Source organism: Mizuhopecten yessoensis, unplaced genomic scaffold (assembly GCF_002113885.1).
Source record: "Mizuhopecten yessoensis strain PY_sf001 unplaced genomic scaffold, ASM211388v2 scaffold1255, whole genome shotgun sequence".
In the NCBI taxonomy this organism is placed as follows: Eukaryota; Metazoa; Mollusca; class Bivalvia; order Pectinida; family Pectinidae; genus Mizuhopecten; species Mizuhopecten yessoensis.
In genome coordinates this window covers 30,365-55,112 of record NW_018403955.1, presented here as the reverse complement: position 1 = coordinate 55,112, position 24,748 = coordinate 30,365, and the positions used below count along the sequence as shown (strand labels likewise).

Genomic DNA, 24,748 nt, shown 5'->3' with positions numbered 1-24,748 from the left:
TTACCGTTATATTATAATAGTGTTACCAGGTTACCGTTATATTATAGCCTAAGGGTTGCCATGTTACCGTTACATTGCATTAGTGTAACCAGGTTACCGTTATATTAGTGTCATCAGGTTACTGTTATATGAGTGTTGCCAGGTTACTGTTATATTAGTGTTGCCAGGTTACCGTTATATTGTATTAGTGTAACCAGGTAACCGTTATATTAGTGTCATCAGGTTACTGTTACAGTATATTAGTGTCACCAGGTTACCGTTATATTATATTAGTGTTACCAGGTTACCGTTATATTATATTAGTGTCACCAGGTTACCGTTATATTAGTGACACCGGGTTACCGTTATATTATATAAGTGACGCCAGGTTACCGTTATATTATATAATTGTCGCCAGGTAACCGGTATATTATGTTAGTATCGCCCGGTTCCTTATATTTGCTTCACCAGGTTACCGTTACATTATGTTAGTGTCGCCAGGTTGCCGTTATATTATATAAGTGTCACCAGGTTACCGTTATATTATGTTAGTGTCACCAGGTTACCGTTACATTATGTTAGTGTCACCAGGTTACCGTTATATTACATCAGCTTCACCCGGGCTAAGGGGTGGGGCAAAAAAATGTTTATTACTTGGAAATGGTTGAAATCCCCACCGTATAACCATATATACAATTGTTGAGTATAAAGAGAAGAGTGCACATTTGCTTCCAGGGTGGCCCTATGGTCTGGCCCCACCCTTGGAGACATAGTCCCTGGACCATATCTTTAAACCGGTTGAGATCCCCACCCCAAAACTATATATACAAATACTGGGCTTAAAGAGACGAATGCAGTCATTATATTAGAATAGATCCTGGGGTCTGACCGAACCTCTAGGGACCTAGTTTCATAGTCACAGCTTGGAAACAGTTGAGATCCCCACCCTATTACCATATATACAATTGCTGAGTATTAAGAGATGAATGCACATATGCTTCCAGGATGGCCTTGGGGACTGCCCCACCCTTGGAGACTTAAACCCTGGATCATAACTTCGAAATGGTTAAGATCCCCACCCCAAAACTATATATACAATTGTTGGGCATAAAGAGACGAATGCAGACATGATATTAGAATTGACCCCAGGGTCTGCCCCATCCTTGCAGACTTAATCCCTGGATCATAACTTCGAAATGGTTAAGATCCCCACCCCAAAACTATATATACAATTGTTGGGCATAAAGAGACGAATGCAGACATGATATTAGAATTGACCCCAGGGTCTGCCCCATCCTTGCAGACTTAACCCCTGGATCATAACTTCGAAATGGTTAAGATCCCCACCCCAAAACTATATATACAATTGTTGGGCATAAAGAGACGAATGCAGACATGATATTAGAATTGACCCCAGGGTCTGCCCCATCCTTGCAGACTTAACCCCTGGATCATAACTTCGAAATGGTTAAGATCCCCACCCCAAAACTATATATACAATTGTTGGGCATAAAGAGACGAATGCAGACATGATATTAGAATTGACCCCAGGGTCTGCCCCATCCTTGCAGACTTAACCCCTGGATCATAACTTCGAAATGGTTAAGATCCCCACCCCAAAACTATATATACAATTGTTGGGCATAAAGAGACGAATGCAGACATGATATTAGAATTGACTCCAGGGTCTGCCCCATCCTTGCAGACTTAACCCCTGGGTCATAACTTTGAAACGGTTGAGATACCCACCCCAAAACTATATATACAAACGCTTGGCAAAGAGAAAATGCAGTCATGATATTATAATTGATCCTGGGGTCTGGCGACAACCCTAGCTAGGGACCTAGTTTCTGAGTTACAGCTTGGAAACAGTTGAGATCCCCACCCCATAACCATACATAAAATTGCTGGGCATGAAAAATCTAATACAGATATGCTACAAGGATTGGCATTGGGGTCTGGCATATTCCCTTGGATCTTATTTGGAAAATATTTTGCCATGATTGCTTAGATATCCAGGTGAGCGATACAGGCCCTCTGGGCCTCTTGTATAAGTATTGCCAGTTTACCGTTATATTATAGTTTATTATATAAGTTACCATACATTGTTGTGATATCACCATACATTGACTTTCATTGTCTGGTTGTCATGCCTAGATTATGTACTTTCGTTTTACATGGAATATTCCTCTCCACACAAAGCTATGTGACTTTTGATATTTTGTAGGTTCGTTGCTGCATATCGTTTTTCTATTTTCTTTAATTGTCTGGTCGTCGTTCGTAGATTATGTACGTTCGTTTTGCATAGAATACTCCTCTCCTCTCATGCCGTTTCTCTATTTTCTTCAATACATTTTGTTCCGTTCTTCTTTTCTGCTTTCTAGATATTGATCATAACATTTCCTGAAATTAATCAGAAACCACTTTTCTTGTCGAAGCGGACGCAGGACATTCGAGAAACATAACAAAGGCCGTCTAAATTGGCCAGTTTACACAAATGACTGTTTTTAAGGTTGAATGTATGTCCCCATGTGCACCAGTGATCAATGGCTACATGCCAAACAGTTGATTATGTAACACGTGTTCCGTTTTTACGGTGTACGTGCCAATATGGGGGCTGACAGTACTACTAACCAACTTACACGTGTAGATATAACAGAGAAAGCAGTTTTGGGTACCGTGTCGCACTTTTATAAAATAATGAAAAAACAATTTGAACGACACTCTGTTCCGAATGCTTTCTCGCGTAATAGCACACCACTTCAGTCAAAACCGGAAAATGGATCCTTTCATAGCTATTTCTGTCCCTTTATCCGCTATTTATAGCGAACACTACCCAAAGGGCATTGTGTGGGTTCAGTGGGTCCGTAACTGTATCCCGCCGAAATACGCATGTCAATAGCTAGCGCACCGCCAATACGAACTGTCTGATTTTTTTTTATATGAACAGGCATTATATGAATCAAATAATTGGTGGATCGGAAACGAGTCTGTACTTTATTTCGTGTTTTGTCGCTCGATAGAATGCAATAACAATAATTGTAGAGCAGACGGATGTACCTGTGTACCTATATATTACAAGTGTGTGTCGGTGTGAATGGGCCATCAATCAAGAGTGTCAGGTTCCAGCTTTAGTCACACCTGGCTTCCCAAGTACGTCCCAAATGCTGGAGAAAGCCCTACTGTTAGTCAGGGGCTAGTCGCCACCAAACTAAACACACCAACACATTGGATTCGCTTATCACACAACTTTTTATTCGATGTCCCATCAGGGGAAAACGCAAATACTACACACACGTACTACGGTAAAGAACGAGGTTATCCCAATGGACTGCATCTATTAAGAGAGGATCGTATTACAAGACCCGAAGGAAAACCAGCCCCTTGCTTCTAAACCTGCTATCAGCTAAGGCTAGCATCTTGTTTTGTGTTGGTAGTGAATTAATTCTGGAAATATGTGCCCTTTGTCTGACCCATAGTGTGAAGTGTAGAACCGGTGGACCGTACAGTGTGGTTACTATCCTAAACCGAAACTTTGTAAACAATGGATTTCTTCTTCGACTTGTTTGATTCTGAAAAGAAAAGAAGAGCAGCTCAGCAGCAGGCAGACAACCGAAACAGGACCGGAAGTGGGGGCGAACTGCCCCCTCTCCGAATCGATGGACGGGGACATCATGCTTTTAGTTTCAGAAAATATGACACAAGGGACACGAATCGTGTTAGAGATGAACGAACGAAGCGGGAACTCCATCGCTTGTATTTGTGGGATAGTGAGTATTTTGTAAGAGGGTCTTTCATTGGCTCATGTACAGTGCTTTGTAAGATGACTACGGTCGAAGCTTTAATATGATGTTACCTTAGTAATTATATCAACCACTGGTATACAAGATAAATGCTTCAAACATGCCTGGCCACAAATGTTCGTAAACAATGTCGGCCAATCCAACCCTCAGTACTCAATGTGACTCATGTTCGTGGGTTTAATGACTCGGGTCGAGATTATTTCACAGATAACGTCTAAAATTGGAATCATGATTGTTTCCAGAGGTTCAATCCAAACTCTTCAGACAAAAGACGATTCCTATTATAGATCGAACGGAACAATAGACATGGCTGTCTTGGCGTTTCAATGACAGCCCCAAGTAAACAATCTTTAGAAGCATGCATATTGACAAATTCGAGGGCAATTCACACACCGCCTTGAACAAAATATATTTTATAAGGTTTTTAGTTTGTGAGTGACTTCGTATTGGCAAATATAATTATGTTACCATCGATCGTTTTAAGGAAAAGCGTGGGAAAGTCTAAATTTTGCATGCGGTAACCGACTGTCTGATTTTTGACGAAAATGTTCACTTAAGGCTATTCTGTTGTCCCTTCATGTGCATACAATAATGATATATATCTACTTACACACACCTAGCCTCAGCTTGAATCGATTAATTTAGATGAAATCATCTGTCTAAATGGCGTGTATAGGATAGATAGCGTGTAGATCCTTGTTTGTTTTCTAGTCTAATTACAATATTTGTCTGCATTGATGTCAAATCAATATTGTTTATAGGTAGATAACACAACAGCAATCGACAGTGGTCCATGTCTATAATACCGTTACACCATTAGTATCCTGGTCCCTCCCGATGACCCCTATAGACTCCCTATGAATCCCTGGTCCCTATAATGGCCGCAGTTACACACCTACAACGATCCCTTACGAACACATATATCACAACATAGCAAATATAATCCTTGATATGACCTCCAATAACCAAGTAACACAACACAGCCAATAGAATCTACTCGCTCACAATGACCTCCAATGACCCCGTAATACAACACAACTAATAGTATCACTAGTCCCTCACAATGACCTCCAATGACCCCGTATTACAACACAACTAATAGTATCACTAGTCCCTCACAATGACATCCAATAACCTAGTAATACAACACAGCCAATAGAATATCTAGTCCCTCCCAAGACCTCTAATAACCCTGTAATACAACACAGCCAATAGAATATCTAGTCCCTTACAATGACCTCTAATGACCCTGTAATACAGCACAGCCAACATAATCTCTTAATCCCTCCAAACGACCTCTAATAACCCTGTAATACAACACAACCAATATAATATCTAGTCCCTCACACTGACATCCAGTAACCCAGTAATACAACACAGCCAATATAATATCTAGTCCCTCACAATGACCTCTAATAACCCTGTAATACAACACCGCCAATTGAATATCTAGTCCCTCACAATGACCTCCAATGACCATGCAATACAACATTTCTACTCGTTCTCAATAACCTCTAATTACAATACAGCTTACTTCGTTAATATCGCTTTCTTAGGTTTTCATAAACCTCATTTTCACCTCAGGAAAAGTCCATTATTGTTAATTACATGTATCAAGGGTGCCGATTTTTATATTTTGTAGCACGAATTACATTATATGCTGTACATTTGCCTGGAACATGATTGATTGATATAATTTGATTATATAGTGTCTTCGCTAAGTCACATAACAGCGTGTCCATATGGATAATGTTGCTATTCATGGTCAAGGGCCAAGTCTTACTGAAGAATCATTCTCTGGAATCTAGACATGACGCGTGATTCTAACAGCGATCTATAACGGCCTAGGGAGACAACCTGAAAAGGAAATGTAGATAAGAGACGGAGGGAAATTACCATCAACAATTAAACCTGGCTGTCTCCGGGTCGTCTGTTGTTTGCTTGTTGCCATAGCTTAATGGACCGTTGTCATTTGATTTTACATAATCAATTTGCCATTGGCTAGTCCTTAGATATGTCGCCCTTGTAAGAGGGGCGAGGAATATTAGATCTTAAATTAGTTCCCATCTCCTATTAGATTTTATGAAACAAGTCTAAGAACAGTATTTGCTATTGGCTAGACTTCATATATCTCGTCCTTACTATATCTGAAGTATATAAAACGCATCTCTATTAAATTATTATTCATTTAGTGAGCCTCTTGTGAGCTAAAATCAAACGTTTATGAAGAACTGCATATAATACGTAATTGAAAAGGAAAGAGTTTAAGAATGATCAAGACTATTTGGGAATATTGCGAAAAGACACGTGTCTGTGCCTTTCAGTGCGATTTTCTCATGTCGTGAAGTAATGCAAACGAAGAGGAGTGATAGAGAATAGAGGGACGGGCGGTCATCACAAGTCTTTTCTGGATATATTTCAGTCCCTTTATGGAGTCTGCTGTCAAGTAGAAGGGGATTCACATAATTAAATCTAAATAAGTCTGAACATTCCCAGACCTTATGCTATTTAGGGCATCGATCAGCTGACCTAATGCCTACAGCAGTTATATTGGTACAGTATACAGTACATGTCGTATGGCCAAACAAAACGTATACAACAGTTAGATTGGTACAGTCTACAGACCATGTCCGTATGGCCAAACAAAACGTCCACAGCAGTTAAATTGGTACAGTCTACAGAACATGTCAGTATGGTCAAGCAAAACATCTACAGCCGTTAGATTGGTACAGTCTACAGGAAATGTCCGTATGGCCAAACAAAACGTCCACAGCAGTTAAATTGGTACAGTCTACAGAACATGTCAGTATGGCCAAACAAAACGTCTACAGCCGTTAGATTGGTACAGTCTACAGTAAATGTCGTATGGCCAAACAAAACGTCTACAGCCGTTAAATTGGTACAGTCTACAGAACATGTCCGTATGGCCAAACAAAACGTCCACAGCCGTTAAATTGGTACAGTCTACAGAACATGTCAGTATGGTCAAGCAAAACATCTACAGCCGTTAGATTGGTACAGTCTACAGTAAATGTCCGTATGGCCAAACAAAACGTCAACAGCCGTTCTACAGAACATGTCAGTATGGTCAAACAAAACGTCTACAGCTGTTAGATTGGTACAGTCTACAGTACATGTCAGTATGGCCAAACAAAACGTCCACAGCCGTTCTACAGAACATGTCAGTATGGTCAAACAAAACGTCTACAGCTGTTAGATTGGTACAGTCTACAGCGCATATCCGTATAACCAAATAAACTAATGTTGAGATTCATGGTTCCTAGGTGATTGAGAATAGGTAGCAAGAAATATAGGCAGCTTGGTATTTGTGGCACGGGTGGATCCAGAGACGATCGGGGGATCGGAAGTTCCTAATTTTACTTTGGGAGAGGATGGAGGGGAGGTATACCATTGCTTCTAAATTATCACATTAGTTGACGTCATACTTAAAACATAGAAGAGAGCACACACTGACGTCATGCATACATTTCCTGGATAAGGACACGCAACGTCATGATCAAATGGATGAGGGCACACATTGACTGACGTCATACTTATATGTAAGAGGGCACACATTGTGTGACGGCATACCTGACCTCGTACTTATATGGAGGAGACATGTCATTACAGGGTATAAACAACTGTTCATGCTATCTAACGGCGTGCGTGAAATACTGTTTTAAAAAAAAATCTGCCTGTTGCATTCATTGCATTTCCTTACAAAGGCTATACTTTGTTGTATATATACTCCCAGTATGTCATCGTGTCTAGCGCTGTGTAACTTCGGGGGATTTATCACAACAGGTTCCGAATGCCTAAGACGACATGACGTAAGAATAAGTTTTTTCTTCGCCGATCTGACGTCTGCGCAGACAGACACTTCGCTCTAACCAGCGAAGTAATTTGTTCCATAAACTTCAACAGTCTCGAAGTGATTCAATTGACTTGTATCGGTCTGTATTTTTATTTTGGCACTACATCTGTTGTCCCTTTATCAGGCTTACGATTCGCACCATATCAGTTCCTGTTGATTTTAAAAAAATATGACAATAACATGACAAAGGGAGGTTACTCATTTGTGCTGTTCCGTTTTCTATATGTGAAGCTCTTCTTTGCGGTTATAACATGTACTTAAAGTGTTATTGAATAATCTTACTCGACGTGAATATGGCGAAAAACATAATTTCGATTTTTTTTTTAAATTTTGATCATCTGTCTGCAACCCCAATTTCTAACGATTATCGCCTATCTGCGCACAGACTTCATGACTCTAGAGATTTGGAATACAAATTCAAACTGACAAAGCATGCCTAGGATCGAAATGTACAGTAATATCGTCGTTCCGGTAATTTAGTGTGGAATTTCGAGGATGGTGGAACTCTAGTAGTAATGTGTGTTTTGATCAAAGCATTCGAACGCAGTGTAATAAACATCGCTGCTCACAAAATTAAACAAAACAAAAAATGTCTGCAAAATCGGGTGCACCTGCTATTTGTCTTGATCAGAGTTCCGCGACAGTGACACTCCTCATTCATAATATAACCCATTGATAATTACACATCCAATAAAGTTGGTTTCTGGTTAATTTTTTTGACTGAGTTAATAACTTATGCAACTGTACTCTGACGCAGTCATTTGATCGTCTGATTGGCTGAATTTGACAAAAATGCCATATGAAGGGCAAAGCGATACACCACTGTAAAATATTAACTGAATTATTATTCAGTGATCGTTTCAAGAATAAATATCGGGGAAATTGATTTGTAGTTCATGGGGCTCTAATGAAACCCCTGTATGTTGGCTACTTTATCGTTGATCAGACCTTACCGGTCGTAAGTATCTGTGTTTAATTATATGACAAGGATAGTCTGTAACTTGTCTGTTTATCGTAATCAGGTGTTCTTGTGGCCTCCGGGGTTACCTTTTGTGGCCGACAGGTGATAAGTTGATAGGATGGCTATTTGCTAACATGTCAGTCGTGTATATATAGGTGAAATTATTCATGATAAATGACATCATATTACTAACATAACAGTAGCTATCATTTGTATAATTGCTCATTTTGCTTGTTTCGGAGAGTTGAATTGAAAAAGTATTATGTTACATCATGTATATTTTTGGAAAGAAAAAAATATGTACTGTCAATGAATGCTTGCGAAGCCCTTTTTTATACCAAGAAGCATGACAAAATTTTCGTTTATTTATATCATGGGTAATCCCATTTGGTACCTCAGTTTTGTAATTCCCTGTTGGGTTCCCCAACAAACTAACTTCTCGTTTTTTCTCGCATTTGACGATGTTTCGTTAAAGTGACAAAAGCGGGAAGTTCATCTGCTGACAAAATGACAGAGGAAGCTGCTGAACCATTCCCTCCAGCATGTAGGCCTAATGTTTTTAGAACTTACCTTGTTATATAGTTCAAGTGAACATGTTTAACATTTCCAGTTTCGTACAGAAGTCGCAAAACAATATCTTCGATTAAGGTTGTTTGCTTTTTTACCAAGTGTGTTAGTCGTGAGGTGCACAATATCATTTGAATATGGAGGAACTAAATCTCGATGATTGATGTTCATATAATAGGCACCATAATGTCCAGATATCACCACTTTGTTCAATCGATTAGTTTGTGATATGATAATGTCCTTGAAATATAATCGTTGGATAGGCCTATACCAATATGCCAGAAGGAATGTGAAGATATTTGCATCCTCATATGATTCGGAACCTACTGTCGGCACAGTGTACAGTAGGCCTACTGAGTACTGAAGGATACAGTACTGCAGTCTTACTTAAGTTACTCACTTATGTCATTACTGCAGTATTTAAACGTACCATTGATATATTTTCGTATTTCATCTGTACAGACCTTTGCTTAACACTTTCAGTGATCGGTGTTTCACCTTCAGCTAAATATATGTCATTCATTAGATATCGGCAGTAAATGACATTTGCTTCGTTTTGTGGTGTCCGGCGTCCTCCCAAACTACCGGACAAGCATCTTCTGGTACTAGTAGCATCCTTAGTCCATGGATGCCACATGGCAGGGATGTGTAGCACTACACTTCCCTGCCCATGGGGATCAAAAACTTCACAAAAACGGTCCGAAACTCCAGGAGTGGGAACTGGACAGATTTGCTTTAAAAGACGCATCTTCCCAAACTAATTGGCGAGTTTAAAAAAAAAGGCGTAAACTTAGTGCTAATGTTATTGACCCCCCCGCCCCCCCCAAAAAAAACAACAACCCCACCACCCCACCCAACAACAACAAAACTATTGTGTAAGACATCATTAAAGCCCGTTTGTTGATTTGTATTATTTTATTCTTAATCGATGATAAATATACAAAGTTTTAGTCGGCTGTATTCCTTTTAACGTTTTTCTTCTTTATATGTTGGTGTACTTAGCTAGTGACAGTAGTGTATGCGAGTGAAAGAAAATAATGTAGATCTATTCTTGCTAAACATGGTGAAGTTTTAGGTGTTACCTCCCTTTTGCTTTCACCGGTAGCAATTATCAAGCCTACTGCATGCAGTAACGTATCTGCTATTATATGTTATTGGCAAAACGATAAACATCGCTTGCCATTTATTAAAAATAATCTTCATTAGGCTAGATACATAACATACCATCTCTTACAAGTTATAGAGTTATAGAAATACACTACTTCTACTTTGTAGTGACCGCCTTCAACACCTGAAGTTTATGTCACTTCGACTACGCTTGGCTTAGAGGAACAATATTTACAGTAAAAGAAAAGAATTTTGATATATTTTTTAAATCAAAAGCGATTTAACTATGTTTTCATAGTTAATAACACATTTTTATTTTGAACGACTCAACAGAGTCGCTCATCACAGTGCTCAGAGGAAGGCTGTTCCAGGTTTTAATAGTCAGTGGGGAAAAAATGGTTGTCGGATTTGAGTTCTGCAAGATGGAATTTGATAACAGAGCGAGTGTGTGTCTGTCTAAGAGGTTGTATTTATCTATTTGTTTTTGTGGTGGCAATTAGTTGGTATGATAGTTTATAGAACATGACAAGGCGGGCATCTGTTATCCTGTGTACTAGGTCTCCATTTTAGATTATTTAACATGTCACCAACTCTTGAGAGGTTTCTGTGACGGTTAGTGACAAATCTAGCGGCTAGATTGTCATCGTAATTTATCATGTCAATTATCAAACTACGGTAGATACAATATTGAGTTACTACCTGTATTGTTTTAAACGTTGTGATAAAGGATTGCTGCACAGGTTTACATTGATTCTAGAACGATAATTGTATTTTTTTGTTGTCTCGTGTGAACTTCTTGATATACCTATATCCCCTTGTCACTTGTGGTCTGTACGAATGTTATATTGCTTGATTATTTAACCTATCAAATACATGATATCGATCCGTTAAAATAACAGTACGGTAATATAACATGACACACACACATAAAATGTCCCCTGTGTAAAAAACTAAGAAGTTAAAAATAGATTACTTCTTATGTTCGAGACTGCCGGTTGTGTTTATACACAGTCGGGCTCACGTTAGTTTGACCCCCTGTGAACTTTGATAAGAACTATTATGGAGGAGCCGCATCACGCAAGCACTTGCTTTATTCGTGCGCAGAAAAAAAGTAGTCTGTGTTTTGTAGTCAAAATGGAGGACTACAACTGATAAATACATGATTTGATTATCCCTACACATGTTATTGTACTACATTTAGTTCGTATAATTGATTGAATAGCTCATATTAACAAGAAATGTCAACCGGGATACAGAGTTAATTTCCCCTCGTAGCCGTAATGAAATTCAGAGCCGAGTAAGAATATATATAAGCTGAGTTTCGGTTCATGGACGTAGATTATATCATTTACGAAGAGGAAAAGTGTTTATCCAAGAAATTCAGTTCGTAGATCATCACGTTTTCACCACTTTATAATTTCTTGAGGCCATGGGCAATGCTGCTGCATCAAAAAAGGGAGATTCTGCAGAAAGTGGTAGGTTTTGGTCGGTTCGTAATGCCACATATGAGTAAAGATGTTGACGGACCATCGACTATTTGTCGATCGCTAGGTGAATTACATTACCAAACATGTGAATATTCTCATGGTTATTAGGGCTCGTGTTTTTTCAGCTGGGCATTATTAATCGTTATTATTATGAATGAAAAGGTGCTCTTAAAACGGCCAATTTTGTACGTGATCAAACGATGGCATAGATTCTCTCCCTCATTAATTATGATAATCAAACGTCATTTACTTTGCTAAAATACACGAGAGTCTGTGTTGCTTAGGAAATAAATCAATGTAGGCGAGTGAAAGTTTGTGAATTGTTCTTGAAACATCCGTTTACAGATTCGACATAACGCATATATAAAGTCATGACAGTCTTGAAATAAAATGAAGCAGTAATATTCCTGTTTCACGTGTTGACATGCCTTGTAACAATTCAATACTGGTACAGTATACAGTACTCGCAGTTGAATTAGAGATGGGTTAGAAATAAAATGTTTTAACCTAACATTCAATCCTGTTGCTAAGGGGGAAATTATCTTATTTACAATTTCCTATGATTTTCCCAGTAACAAATGTTTATTGGTAATTATCAATAATTTGTGGTTATCCATATTACAACAATATAAAGTATATTAGTAATTAATTGATTTGTGTCGTAATTATTTTCACTGGAATGAAAAAAAACATTAGCTGTACATCTAATATAGAAATAATTATGAATTTGATATATGCCAGAAGATATTTTTTGTGACAACATTGCATATCATATTTAATAAAAAAAAAATAAACCGTCATGTTCATGCTTAACATTACTGTATGCATAATTGCAATGACTTGCATTGCCCATGATAATTATAAGATTATGACATTATTATGACATATTTTGTCAACATGTTACCAAACAAGGTCCATTTATCAATATCAAAGCATGGCACCAAATAAATAATATCCTGTGTGCATACAATGTACTGTGTATGTCATCAAAATCAAATCCAGGATTCAGTATTTAATATATATCTTTAATTTGATTTAATCCACGGATTGTAAAATGTTTATACTGCATGTTGTACAGTATACAAGTAAATGTATTACAGCATCATTTTTTTTAAGAACGAGTCACAACTGATGGGGTAACACTTATTTAAGGTTGTCAAATAAACTTAAAAATTATGTTTATTATTACCAAGTTTACACTGTGTATTTGTCATGTGTATGTACAACTCTTTGTTACTACTCCTGTTTATCTGTGTAAACCACAGGTACATTCATTTGTCCTACACATACTTTGAGCTCTACTTATATTACTACTTGTGTTTATCTTATTTTACCCGAGATCACATTGCCAGTGTCTTGCCAGTGTCATTTCATGCTATATCTGGAACATTTATATATATGCTTCTGAAGGCCACAAATACACATTTAATTCCTGATGTTAGTGAAGAGACCCTGTTACTAGTACATTAAGGGAGTCAGGCTCATTCAAGCAAATACATTTCAGTTCATTTCTTAAAATAGGTGTATATAAAAAGAAATGCAAATAAGTTACTGGAGTGAATTTGAGTTCTGTTACTATACGTATACCTGGAAATACACTACCAGGGGTAATATTTATATGACTAACATGACACATGCATGCATGGGTGGTCCCTATATTGTCATATTAATGTCCAATATCAGAATGAGATATTTTGGGGTCTTCACTTTTATTTATATAGTACACCTGACATGACATATCATTGATTAGCTGTTAATTTTATAACATCAATAAATGAATTTCTGTAGTATGTATATAATAGACCTGCAGCTGTCATGAATAAATTCAACAACCTGAGACGATCACTTGGATCGTAGAGTTGAATAGGTTTTACACATTTAGATGAGAGATGCATCCTGGTATGATATGCAATTAACAAGTTTACAATGCACAACAAAATGTTAAATTGTATGTCTAATTCAGATATCTGTTTTGATCTTGGACACATTATTATAGGTCTGATGAACTTGATACCATAAGTAGAAGTACATGTACACTTATCAGCTATGTTTATATAATTGAAGTGACAATTTGCTGATTTTTTATAGACCTAGCTTTCTTTTTTTTTTTTGCTGATGACCAGAAGTTGGCTGTAGTTAATTGATTGAAATGAACTTTTTATGGACATTCCATCATTAAAATTAAATATGCTATATACTGTATGTATTTGGGTGTTTCGGTTAAAGTACAGCCGCTTCCTTCTAACTCGGCTTGGGATTTTTTTCTTCAGCACATTCATTAGAGCTTCATTCTAGTAAATCAGAGGTCCTGTATATGATCCCTAGCCAATAACGACCTTTAGTACATTGTTTCCTATATGGTTCCTACATGTGAGGACCCGGAAATTTTTGGCAAAAATAGTTAACCGTACTTTCACAAGCATCTTTGTTACACCTTGAAATGCAAGGGACAAGTTCTTTCTTTGAGGGGGGGTATGTGTATACCACTGTATGTTGACCCTTTTAAAATACTAGCTGCTTCCTACTATACCAATCCCTAGCAGAGGCATGAGAAACAATAAAGACTTGTGTTAAATATATATAAGTAATACAATATATATGTGTAGTTTGTCTCTTTGGTCCTGATATGTGTGCTAGTTATAGCTATAGACACACTAATAATACGTCCTACCTCATTTCTTTGTTACTAAGATAGGAGTGTTTCCTCTGCTGTGATGTGGTTTCTTTAATCACTTGCCACTCTGGCTACAGATAAGTAACTTTTACCTGTACTTTGTAAGAAATCACAGATAAGTAACTTTTACCTGTACTTTGTAAGAAATCACAGATAAGTAACTTTTATGGTAGACATCACATGGACATATCAATTGATCTGCCTAGAATCCTCCTCAATCAGGTCCTTTCTGATGGCTTTTAGCATCTTTGTGAAGTATTTCCGTTTTCCAATGACTTTATTCACATGTACCACTTAAATAGATAAAGCTCGATTTTGGAAGATCATGAATGAGATTTGAAATACTTTGGTTGGTATTTGATGAGGATTTCTTCAGAAAATTTAAAGGTTTCTGAAGGCATACACTTATACAAATACACTCTGGCTGTAATGACTTAACTTGTATGTGAACATTCATATATCTTTGTCCTGTCAAGCACTAAGTAATTAAACTTGACATGTCCATAAAGGGGTTTTTGAGAAACCCACTTACCATTATGTAGTACTACAAATAATATAATTAGTAGAAAGGGAACATTACAGTATAACAACTGTTAAATATGTTCCATTACTGTATTTTAAAAAGAACAGTTATGGTAAAGAGGATATAAATTACAGCACAATTCATTTGGAATAAACACTGCATGATTCATATTATAAAATTGATTTATATGTCAATTATTCTATCTTTAATCAGCATCGAAAAATATGTAATTAAGATTAGAATTAAAATTAAAATGTCAACTAGTCTGCATATTGATAATAGTACATTATTTCAATGGTATTTTTTCTTCTTTTTAGTCAAGGAATTCCTAACCAAAGCCAAAGAAGATTTTACGCACAAATGGGATCACCCTCAACAGGTAATTATTATAATTAGGAGCTGTTGGAGAACCTGGTATACAAGCATGGAAATTATAAAGGACACTGATGTTTTTCCATTATTTTCATTTCCAAGCATGAAAATTATAAAGGACTCTGATGTTTATCCATTATTTTCATTTTCAAGCATGACTCTGATCCATTATTTTCAAGGATTTCATCCAAACTATGTAAAAGCACCTTGGTTCTAGTGAATACCAAGCTTTAAGCACTAACACTGTTGTACATGTAGGCGTGGGGATCTTGCTGCTCAGATTCGTACATGTTAGCACATATGTACCGGTATATCTATGTGGACATAACACAATCACGACGGCACATTTAAACTTCCATGCAAATTCCTTGCATGATGTTTTCCACTTCAAAAACTAGCTTCCAGCAGATTTGAATGTCAATATATACATGTATCTACGGTATTCCAATTCACTACAGTTGTTTTAAAAGTGTATAAATATACATATATGTACAGTAAGTGGTATACTTATCAGGTGCAGCAATGTTGACAACTATTTAAAGCATTTCATTGTATATACACAGTAAAATATTTAAAAAATATATATATTAAGACAGATTTATATGGATATGGTGCACATATACGATTGACAATAAAGAATTTGCCAATTTCATTTTGTAAACTACTTCCAAATTCACCATACTTAGCACCCTTCCCCTTAAAAGTGCCCCACTACCTTATATGGAAAGAAATGAAATTTGTATACCCCTCCCAATCCTGACCTAGTCCTGTTAATGATTTACAGTATTTACTCTATAAAGTAGAGATTTAAGACTGGACTGGACTTCTCTGTGAAGAGGATGACAATTTCTAAAACCTCCAGTCTGGAATGATTAGAATGTAGTTAAATTGCACAGCTATTTCTGTTATAGCTCACTTTCTATTATCCTAATTAATTAGCACATCCCTATCCCCCCNCCCCTGCCACTTGCCCTGGGTTTTTTATTATGGCAAATACGGTACAGGTTTATGTTTTTCTGGTAAATATGCATATTCATATTATTGATAAGTTTACCGGTACTTTATATTTAAAGCTTTTGATGATGCACATTTTCAAGCTTTTCAGAATTTAAAGAATGATTTGTTTCTGTCCATCACTATAGGGATCACCTAATAGGTACCTTTACAGTGTATGTCTACATGTAGTACAGTGTCAACATTACAAAAGGCAAGCTAAGTCCTCCAGTCGAGATATCAATAAAATGCTTGAAACTTGAGGCATTGTGAGGGAATTGTATAAGCCAAACCAACATAATTGTCACAATTGTTTATAACATAATAAGTCTTGGCTAGTATACGTAATTTATTTGTTTACCGAGTAAATTGGCAAGGTCATTTACAAAAACATGTTCGTATTGTCATTATTAAATTATACCACTAGCTTGTAAGGTTTATACTTTTATCTCTGCTGACAATAACAAAAATTTTTGTTTCTTGGAGATAAATGTGAATGATTCTTTAATTACTTTCTGTCCTGCATACTGTATAAATATGCTATATATATATATATATATATCTTTTCTGAATAGCATTTTGAATAATGGATTGGATATTTATGTGCTAATATAATAGTCCAATCATTATTTTACATTTAGACTGTTATATGTTAAGTATATATAGAAGCAGTTAATTTATTAATTTCATGTTATGATCTATAAATACCTCCATTTATCTGGTGATAAAAGGATAATTAATCCTGCTAATTATGTATAAAAAGGCCATCGCTGTAGAGCAAGCAATTTTCTATAAAAGTGCCCCTGTTGTAGAGCAAGCCATTTTCTATAAAAGTGCCCCTGTTGTAGAGCAAGCCATTTTCTATAAAAGTGCCCCTGTTGTAGAGCAAGCCATTTTCTATAAAAGTGCCCCTGTTGTAGAGCAAGCCATTTTCTATAAAAGTGCCCCTGTTGTAGAGCAAGCCATTTTCTATAAAAGTGCCCCTGTTGTAGAGCAAGCCATTTTCTATAAAAGTGCCCCTGTTGTAGAGCAAGCCATTTTCTATAAAAGTGCCCCTGTTGTAGAGCAAGCCATTTTCTATAAAAGTGCCCCTGTTGTAGAGCAAGCCATTTTCTATAAAAGTGCCCCTGTTGTAGAGCAAGCCATTTTCTATAAAAGTGCCCCTGCTGTAGAGCCTGTACAGACAAATTAATCTAGATCTGCTAATTCTGTACAAAAAATAAATAATCCATGTTATGGTTCCTGTTCTTCTGATCATAATTCATTGATTTGAATGCAGGAATATCTGTATATAAAAGGCTCATCACTGACTATGAAAAGTTTTGTATTTTAGATACAGAATTTCTCTGATGCAATATACTAATTTGTGCAAATTATACACAAACCACCTTGCTATATATATAACCAGAACGCTAGTACTCAAGTAAACTACAGATATGATTTATTTTTTTGTAAATGTGTTAACATCATATTATATTATGCATGTTTCCTATATATACAGCCCTCTATATAAAGGAAGATGATACCTATACAGAGTAAAATGTGTATAAAATCATTATGAGGGCCCCGTATTTGAGATACGGGTGCCCTATACATGTAGTAATCACTCTGTCTGTCTGTCTGTCTGTCTGTCCGTCCGTCCACAAATTTTGTTCCTGGCTGATAACTTTGGTATTTATTGACCGATGTACATGAAACTTGGTCAAAATGTTAAGTTCACAAAAATACACATTGAGGTAAAAAGTCAAGGTCAAAGGTCAAGGTCATTAGGTTCAAAGGTCAGGGTCAAATTTTACATTTTTTCCCTGATGAACATTTTGTTATGACATTATGAAGCAAAGTTGATCAGAATTAAACAAGGAGTCAACTGACCAAAGGTCAAGGTCATCGGGTCAGGGGTCAAGGTCAAATTATGCACCTTTTCACTGATGAACATTTTGCTATGACATGATGAAGCAAAGTTGATCAGAATTAAACAAGGGGTCAACTGACCAAAGGTTAAGGTCATTGGGTCAAAGGTCAAGGTTAAATTTTGTATCTTTTCACTGGTGAACATTTCGCTATGACACTTTGAAACAATGTAGCTCAGATTAAACAAGGAGTCAATTGACCAAAGGTGAAGGTTAAATTTTGTATCTTTTCCTTGATGAACATTTTGTTATGACATATGAAGCAATGTTGTTCAGAACTTAACACAGAGTCAACTGACCTTAGGTCCAGGTTACGGGTTTCAAAGGGTCAAGGTCAAGTTTTGTATTTTCACTGATGAACATTTAGTTATGATATTAAGGAGCAAAGTTGGTCAGAATTAAATAATAAGTCAACTGACCAAAAATCACGGTCACTGGGTTAATGGTCAAGGTCATTTGGGTCCAAAGGTCAAAGACAAAGTGGATCTCTGACTTTGACCCTGGCTCTTGATGGAGGAGGTATATAAGGTTAAATAAAACAAATCAAAGCTAACAAATGAGTATTGCACCGGTATTTACATTTCTGTTAGCCCAGCAAATATAGAAGTGGAAGGAAACAAGACTCACATCATAGTACATGTTAAATGTATATTTTGCTTCCTTGCGATTCTTTTTGAAGTGCACTATCAAACGTCAAGCTCAGCTATATGGGCAGATTGCTTCTTGATGATTATGGGGGATATATTGCCACAAGACGGGGCCCTTACTGACCTGTCAGTGTTCTAGTGTTATTGTTATAACTAAAAGAGTGTTGATAAAAATACTTCTTATCATTCAAATCATAATATAAAGGTGATTTAATTATTAATGTTTAAAACAATAGATATATTATTTTTATACCATATTCAAAATTGAATTTGGTGTACAAATGTATTTTTATACCATATTGTCATGTCTTTTTTGAGATAGAAATATTAATATAATATTAAAACATCCTTTTTTTAACTCGCTTCAATATTAATGTATTTCATGGTTTGTAATATTGCATCAAATGTCATGTACTACCTACCTAACACTGTATATGGATAATTTTCAGATGTGAAAAATCAAATTTAATGTCCGGTGGTTTTATGTACGTGTGTACATTAAAAAAAATGGACTTAATAGCCAGATGTTCTTGCATGTGTTCAAAAGTTCTCCATGACATTGTTGTGCATACCTATTTAAATGGTCAGGCCATAGTTCCATTTTGTTTTCAAATTCCTAAACACCAAAATTGTGTATTACTCATGGCTAACAAACAGACTGCATGTATAATAGCAGGTAGGCTTTAGTCAGGTTGTACTTTTATTTGTGTATCCGGCTCGTTATTTAAATGAACTGGCTACACCCTAAACTTGCATTGTTCAGAATGTCCGATACAGACCCCCCCCCCCCCCCAAAAAAGTTTAAATATGTTGTAACTAATATGTGTTATTTTTCTTCACAGAACACAGCCTGCCTTGATGACTTTGACCGAATAAAGACCCTAGGGACAGGGTCATTTGGTCGGGTCATGTTGGTGCAACATAAGCAAAACAGGGAATTCTATGCCATGAAAATCTTAGACAAACAAAAGGTAGACTTTTTCATGATTAAACATCATTTGGCTTTTAAATGAGTTAACAGATCAGTTGTTTTCTTATTTATTTGAAATATACATCAAGTGAACTGTACATTTAAACCTGGTGTGAAATTGTTCACAATGCTATTTAAAAGCTTCTTCTCCAAACAATGTTTCTTGATCGTGAATTACAAGGTGGTGAATTTTATTTGAATATGTAATAAATATACATTATGACCGCCAGGCACTGTAATTCATATGTAGCATCAATAAATTTGATAAAACGGAAAGTGGTAAATGTTCAGAGAAATAAAAGGAAAACATCTGTCAATGTAAGAAATTACATACATTACAAACCTGAAACTGATGGATCCTCCCACTCATAAATGTTACAGCTGTAACTTAGAGCTAAATAATTCAGGAAGTAAGGATTTAACGTTTTATTGTGCCTGTAACTTATTTCATTATATTCTAGTATGACTGTGTACATATGAAAACTTGCCTTAACAACAAAATAATAGCCATGCCTTGTAATTTTTTTTCCACTTAGGTTGTGAAATTAAAACAAGTAGAGCATACCTTGAATGAAAAGAGGATTTTGCAAGCCATCAATTTTCCATTCCTTGTTAGTTTAGAATATCATTTCAAGGTAAGTCCAACTGCTCTACCAAACCTTTGTAATAGCCATACAATTGTAATAGCCATACAATTGTAATAGCCAAACCTTTGTAATAGCCATACAATTGTAATAGCCATACATTTGTAATAGCCATACATTTGGGTCAAACAGATGATATTATATACGTATTGTTCATGTAGGCCTGCTGATACAGAAAATATATGTTACCTCAGATAAATATTTGTCAATGTTGATTTGACGATAATAGTACACTACATTGTATTTGAAAGTGTCCCATTATATATACATGTATATTAAGTATATTGAATTATAAAAGAACTTCACAGTGCTCTCAACCTTGTTGACTAAGTTGAGATTTTGTTCATGGTCAAAAAGTCCAAGTATTACCATAATATAGAATTTTAAAATTAGCTATGAATCAATCAAATGAAGTTTTTGTTAAGAGAAGTTAAGGCTGAATTGTCCCATTATTAACTTCTCATGCATTGATGATTGTTCCTAATTTTAAAGTGAGAGAACAATGTGTCTGATCTTTAATTATATAGAAGTGGTAGATAATTATGCTAGCTCTCCAATGGAGAACTGAATTTGTCTGATCTTAATGTGGTGGATAATTTTGCCTGATCTTAAATTAATGGATAAATTGCTTGATCTCAAATTAAAGCCAGGTATAATCAGACCAGATCTTATATTGATAGATAATTTGTCCTGGTCTTCTACTGTAATGGTTATCCACCTAAATGACAGTTACTCTTCAAGTTATTTTTACTAACCTTTTGAATTGTCTGTTTTATCTGCAGGACAACTCAAATTTGTATATGGTGTTGGAGTTTGTAACAGGTGGAGAAATGTTTTCACATCTCAGGAGGATAGGAAGATTCAGGTATGTAAATCAGTACTGCAAATGGCTCCTGCTTTAAAACAAAATGGAAAACCTATCCTGGAAAAGAAATCAATTGATGTGGTTCTATTAACTTCGAGTTAATAGAACCACAAGGTTAATTGTTAAAACCAGAATACTCCAGAAATAACCTGCATAGAAATAAATTGTGGGCGTGAGTGTGAAAATAGCTAATCTTCGTAATTGTTTAATGCGCACAGCTTCTAAAATGAAGTACAAATGGGGAGATCAATAATAGGTTTTACCATGATAACATTTGTGTATCAGTTATCTTGTTCTAAAGATCAAGTTTGAGTCCATCATCAGGATGGTTATAAACATTAGGAGAATTTAACTTTGAAAGAAATTAGAGAATTTATTGTATACGATATTTTGTTTAATTGATTTGCAACTAGAGCTGTATTCCTGGCATGTGTTTGAAAAACATAAATTTGTCAAACTGAGAAAACAATGTCGTGATATCTCAATCAGATTAAAACATGTAGAAAAATCAAGAAATGTTGAAATATTAACCGTGAGCTAGACATCTGAACTGTAATATTTGTTGCAGGATTTTAGCTAACGTACACAATCAGAAAAAAGAAATCAAAATATAAATGCTTGACATCTGAATTCTAATAACATTCATATCGGCATTAATTCAATCGCACAAAAGTGGCAGGTTTTTGATTAAGTGTAGTTTATAGTTTTTACACGGGAGATTTCACATATCTAGGCAGTGAAAATAGAATGCAGATACCATCTGATTTCGAATGGTTTTAAAATTGGTCACATTATCATCATGGATAAATTGTTGCAATGATGAATCACAGTCACAGTAAACATTCATGAATACAGCTCTATTCAAAATATGGTTTTAAACCATTTTAACAAAGCAAGGGACAACAAGATTCTTTATATATTGTCACATTTAAAGGTTTATGCAGGGGTCACTTATATCTTTTAAAAACTTTCCAATTCTTCACAGGTTTATATTTTGTTTACTAAGTGAGCGCTGAATTGTATAAAACTTTTAATTTTCAGAAAGTCAAGCACATAACTAAGTTCACTGTTATCTTTTTCTGATCACATCTCACTTGATTCTCTCTGCTTTTCCTTCCTCCTATCTCACCTAACACACTTTTCCTCCTCTTGATATTGACAAAATTTATCAGCACAACAATAAATTTCCATTGATATGTAGTCTGCAGAATGTTTGCTGACCTGTGTGATTTTAATGAAATACATTAATTGAATTTATAAATAATGTCATTACTCAAAACTTGTGAAACAGGTGAAGTGGTATTTCCTCGGCAGGTTTCTATTAGCATTATTCTTCATTAGATTTCTATATAAAGCAGATGTCTTCGTTCTACAGAAAATATACTTAAATAATTCACAGTGTAATTTAAAAGAACTATAATAATAATAATATACAACATTTGATAATGCGCAGATATACAATTAATACAATTAGCATACTCATTAATCAATACAATTTTTGAGGAATTCGTAGTTGAGCTGCCATATCAGCCTATCAGGCGCTAACTACTAGTCCAATGCCACCTGGCTAATATCTCGCTATGTGTTCATGACTACTATATACCTGTGTGTGTGCTGGAAATGTAATGTAATGCCAAACTTTTTATCTCATTGTCAAGAACTACTTGGAAATCAATATACAGCCTTGCATCTGAAGTACTGCTCTCATATTGTAATTTTCTAATTTCTGACACCAGATATGTATAAATGCCAGGAAATGGAAAGACGCTGATGCTATTCATATTCTTAATGTGTCAATTTTGATGTGAACAAAATGAGTTCAGACTTTTTTAATCAGGGATGTACAATTAAGCCGGTTAAGCTTTGAAAATATAGATCGGGAATATTTCAAAAACGTAACGATGGACTGCTATTCTTAAGTTGAACTTGTACACTACTGATTAATCAATGTCAACAGCTTCCAAAGGAACACAGTGTACTCCAACTCTCTGTTGATTGTTCTCATGAATGTTACTTCCTGAAACTTTATATAGAGCAAATTGTGGACATGTGTTTATAAACATCATTATTGATTTCTGATCATTTTGGATGTGTCGTTGTGTTAACTGCCTTTACTCGCATCTCAAGTTTCAGATGTCAAATATTTGAAGAAATTAAATTAAAATTTAAATATAATATTTATAATAATAAATCAATGACTCGTGTACTAGGACATGTTTAATTGTGTTACATAAACACCACAATCTATAAAGAAGAAAGCAAGATCAATGTTGAATTTCTGACAATTGTACATCATCAAAGGAACTTTGTTTATCCATCTTTTCCAGCGAACATTTGCTGTCTCTGAATATCATGTCAAAAATTACTTACCCAAATATATAAAATTGTAATAACATTGAACCGTATTGTCAAGAAGAAAAGACTTCCAAAATGTTAAGCAAACTTGTATAAACTTGGCCAATAGGTTCCATTGGTCATTGTGTACAGTTGATGATATGACCCCAATCAGTAACACCTCCACTTTTGTCTTTCTTGGTAGAGTAGCTGACGCTCCTGTACTAACCATTAATGTGTTTTTTTTCCTACAGTGAGCCACATTCCCGGTTTTATGCAGCTCAAATAGTATTGGCATTTGAATATCTTCATTATTTGGATCTCATTTACCGAGATCTCAAGCCAGAGAATTTACTTATTGACACTCATGGCTATCTTAAAGTAAGTAACAGGTTTTGCCTCTCCTGATCAGGAATGACTATGTTTCCAACCTGTGGTATGTGTGATCCCTAACTCCCCGTGTCCCTCTAACCTTCACTACCCTAATATAGTTTGGTTTATGCATCATGTTGTTATAGAATGCTATACATTTGTATTGTGCATTTTTTTCTTTTTGACAGTGAGCCGCATTCCAGGTTTTATGCCGCACAAATAGTATTGGTCTTGGAATACTTACATAATTTGGATTGTATGTACCGTGATTTAAAACCAGAAAACCTACTCGTAGATACCCAAGGTTATCTGAAGGTACGGTGTGGTGTTGTTCTGAAACTGTAGGACTTGTTGCTATATTCTGACAGCAACTGTCTGTAGCTCTGACATACACCTTACCCTAGGCCAGGGTAAGCTTTCAGTGTGTGCTTTAACGTCCAGTGTCTGGTAAAAGGGTACTCAAATAAGGAACATGACTGGCTTACTTTGTGTCTTCAAACTTCATTTCTCACAGTTCTTGTCTTTATAGCAAGCTGGTAGCTAAACCTCAACTTTTGTGCTAGCTTTAATGTTTTGTAGCATGCTGACCTTTCGATTTCCTTACTTATTTGCTTCCTTGTTGTGTCTGGAGCATGTAGTTATTGCTTTAGTGCTTGTGCTTAATAG

The 24,748-nt window shown here is 35.9% G+C and overlaps 1 protein-coding gene across 12 annotated transcripts in view; it reads left to right on the top strand.

Moving 5' to 3' along the window:
• The window catches only part of LOC110458440 (cAMP-dependent protein kinase catalytic subunit alpha), a 159,490-nt gene that overhangs the window by 124,155 nt on the left and 10,587 nt on the right, over positions 1-24,748 (top strand). For 7 of the 12 annotated variants that reach the window (XM_021510180.1, XM_021510189.1, XM_021510147.1 and 4 more), the window contains 5 exons: positions 15,293-15,354; positions 19,740-19,868; positions 20,404-20,502; positions 21,294-21,376; positions 23,965-24,091. In XM_021510180.1, the coding sequence (XP_021365855.1) occupies positions 15,293-15,354; positions 19,740-19,868; positions 20,404-20,502; positions 21,294-21,376; positions 23,965-24,091 (500 nt within the window). Of the gene's footprint in view, positions 1-2,960; positions 3,750-9,085; positions 9,162-11,565; positions 11,767-15,292; positions 15,355-19,739; positions 19,869-20,403; positions 20,503-21,293; positions 21,377-23,964; positions 24,092-24,270; positions 24,398-24,748 lie in introns of those variants that run through there. The other 5 variants (XM_021510137.1, XM_021510129.1, XM_021510208.1 and 2 more) reach the window with 5 other exon arrangements.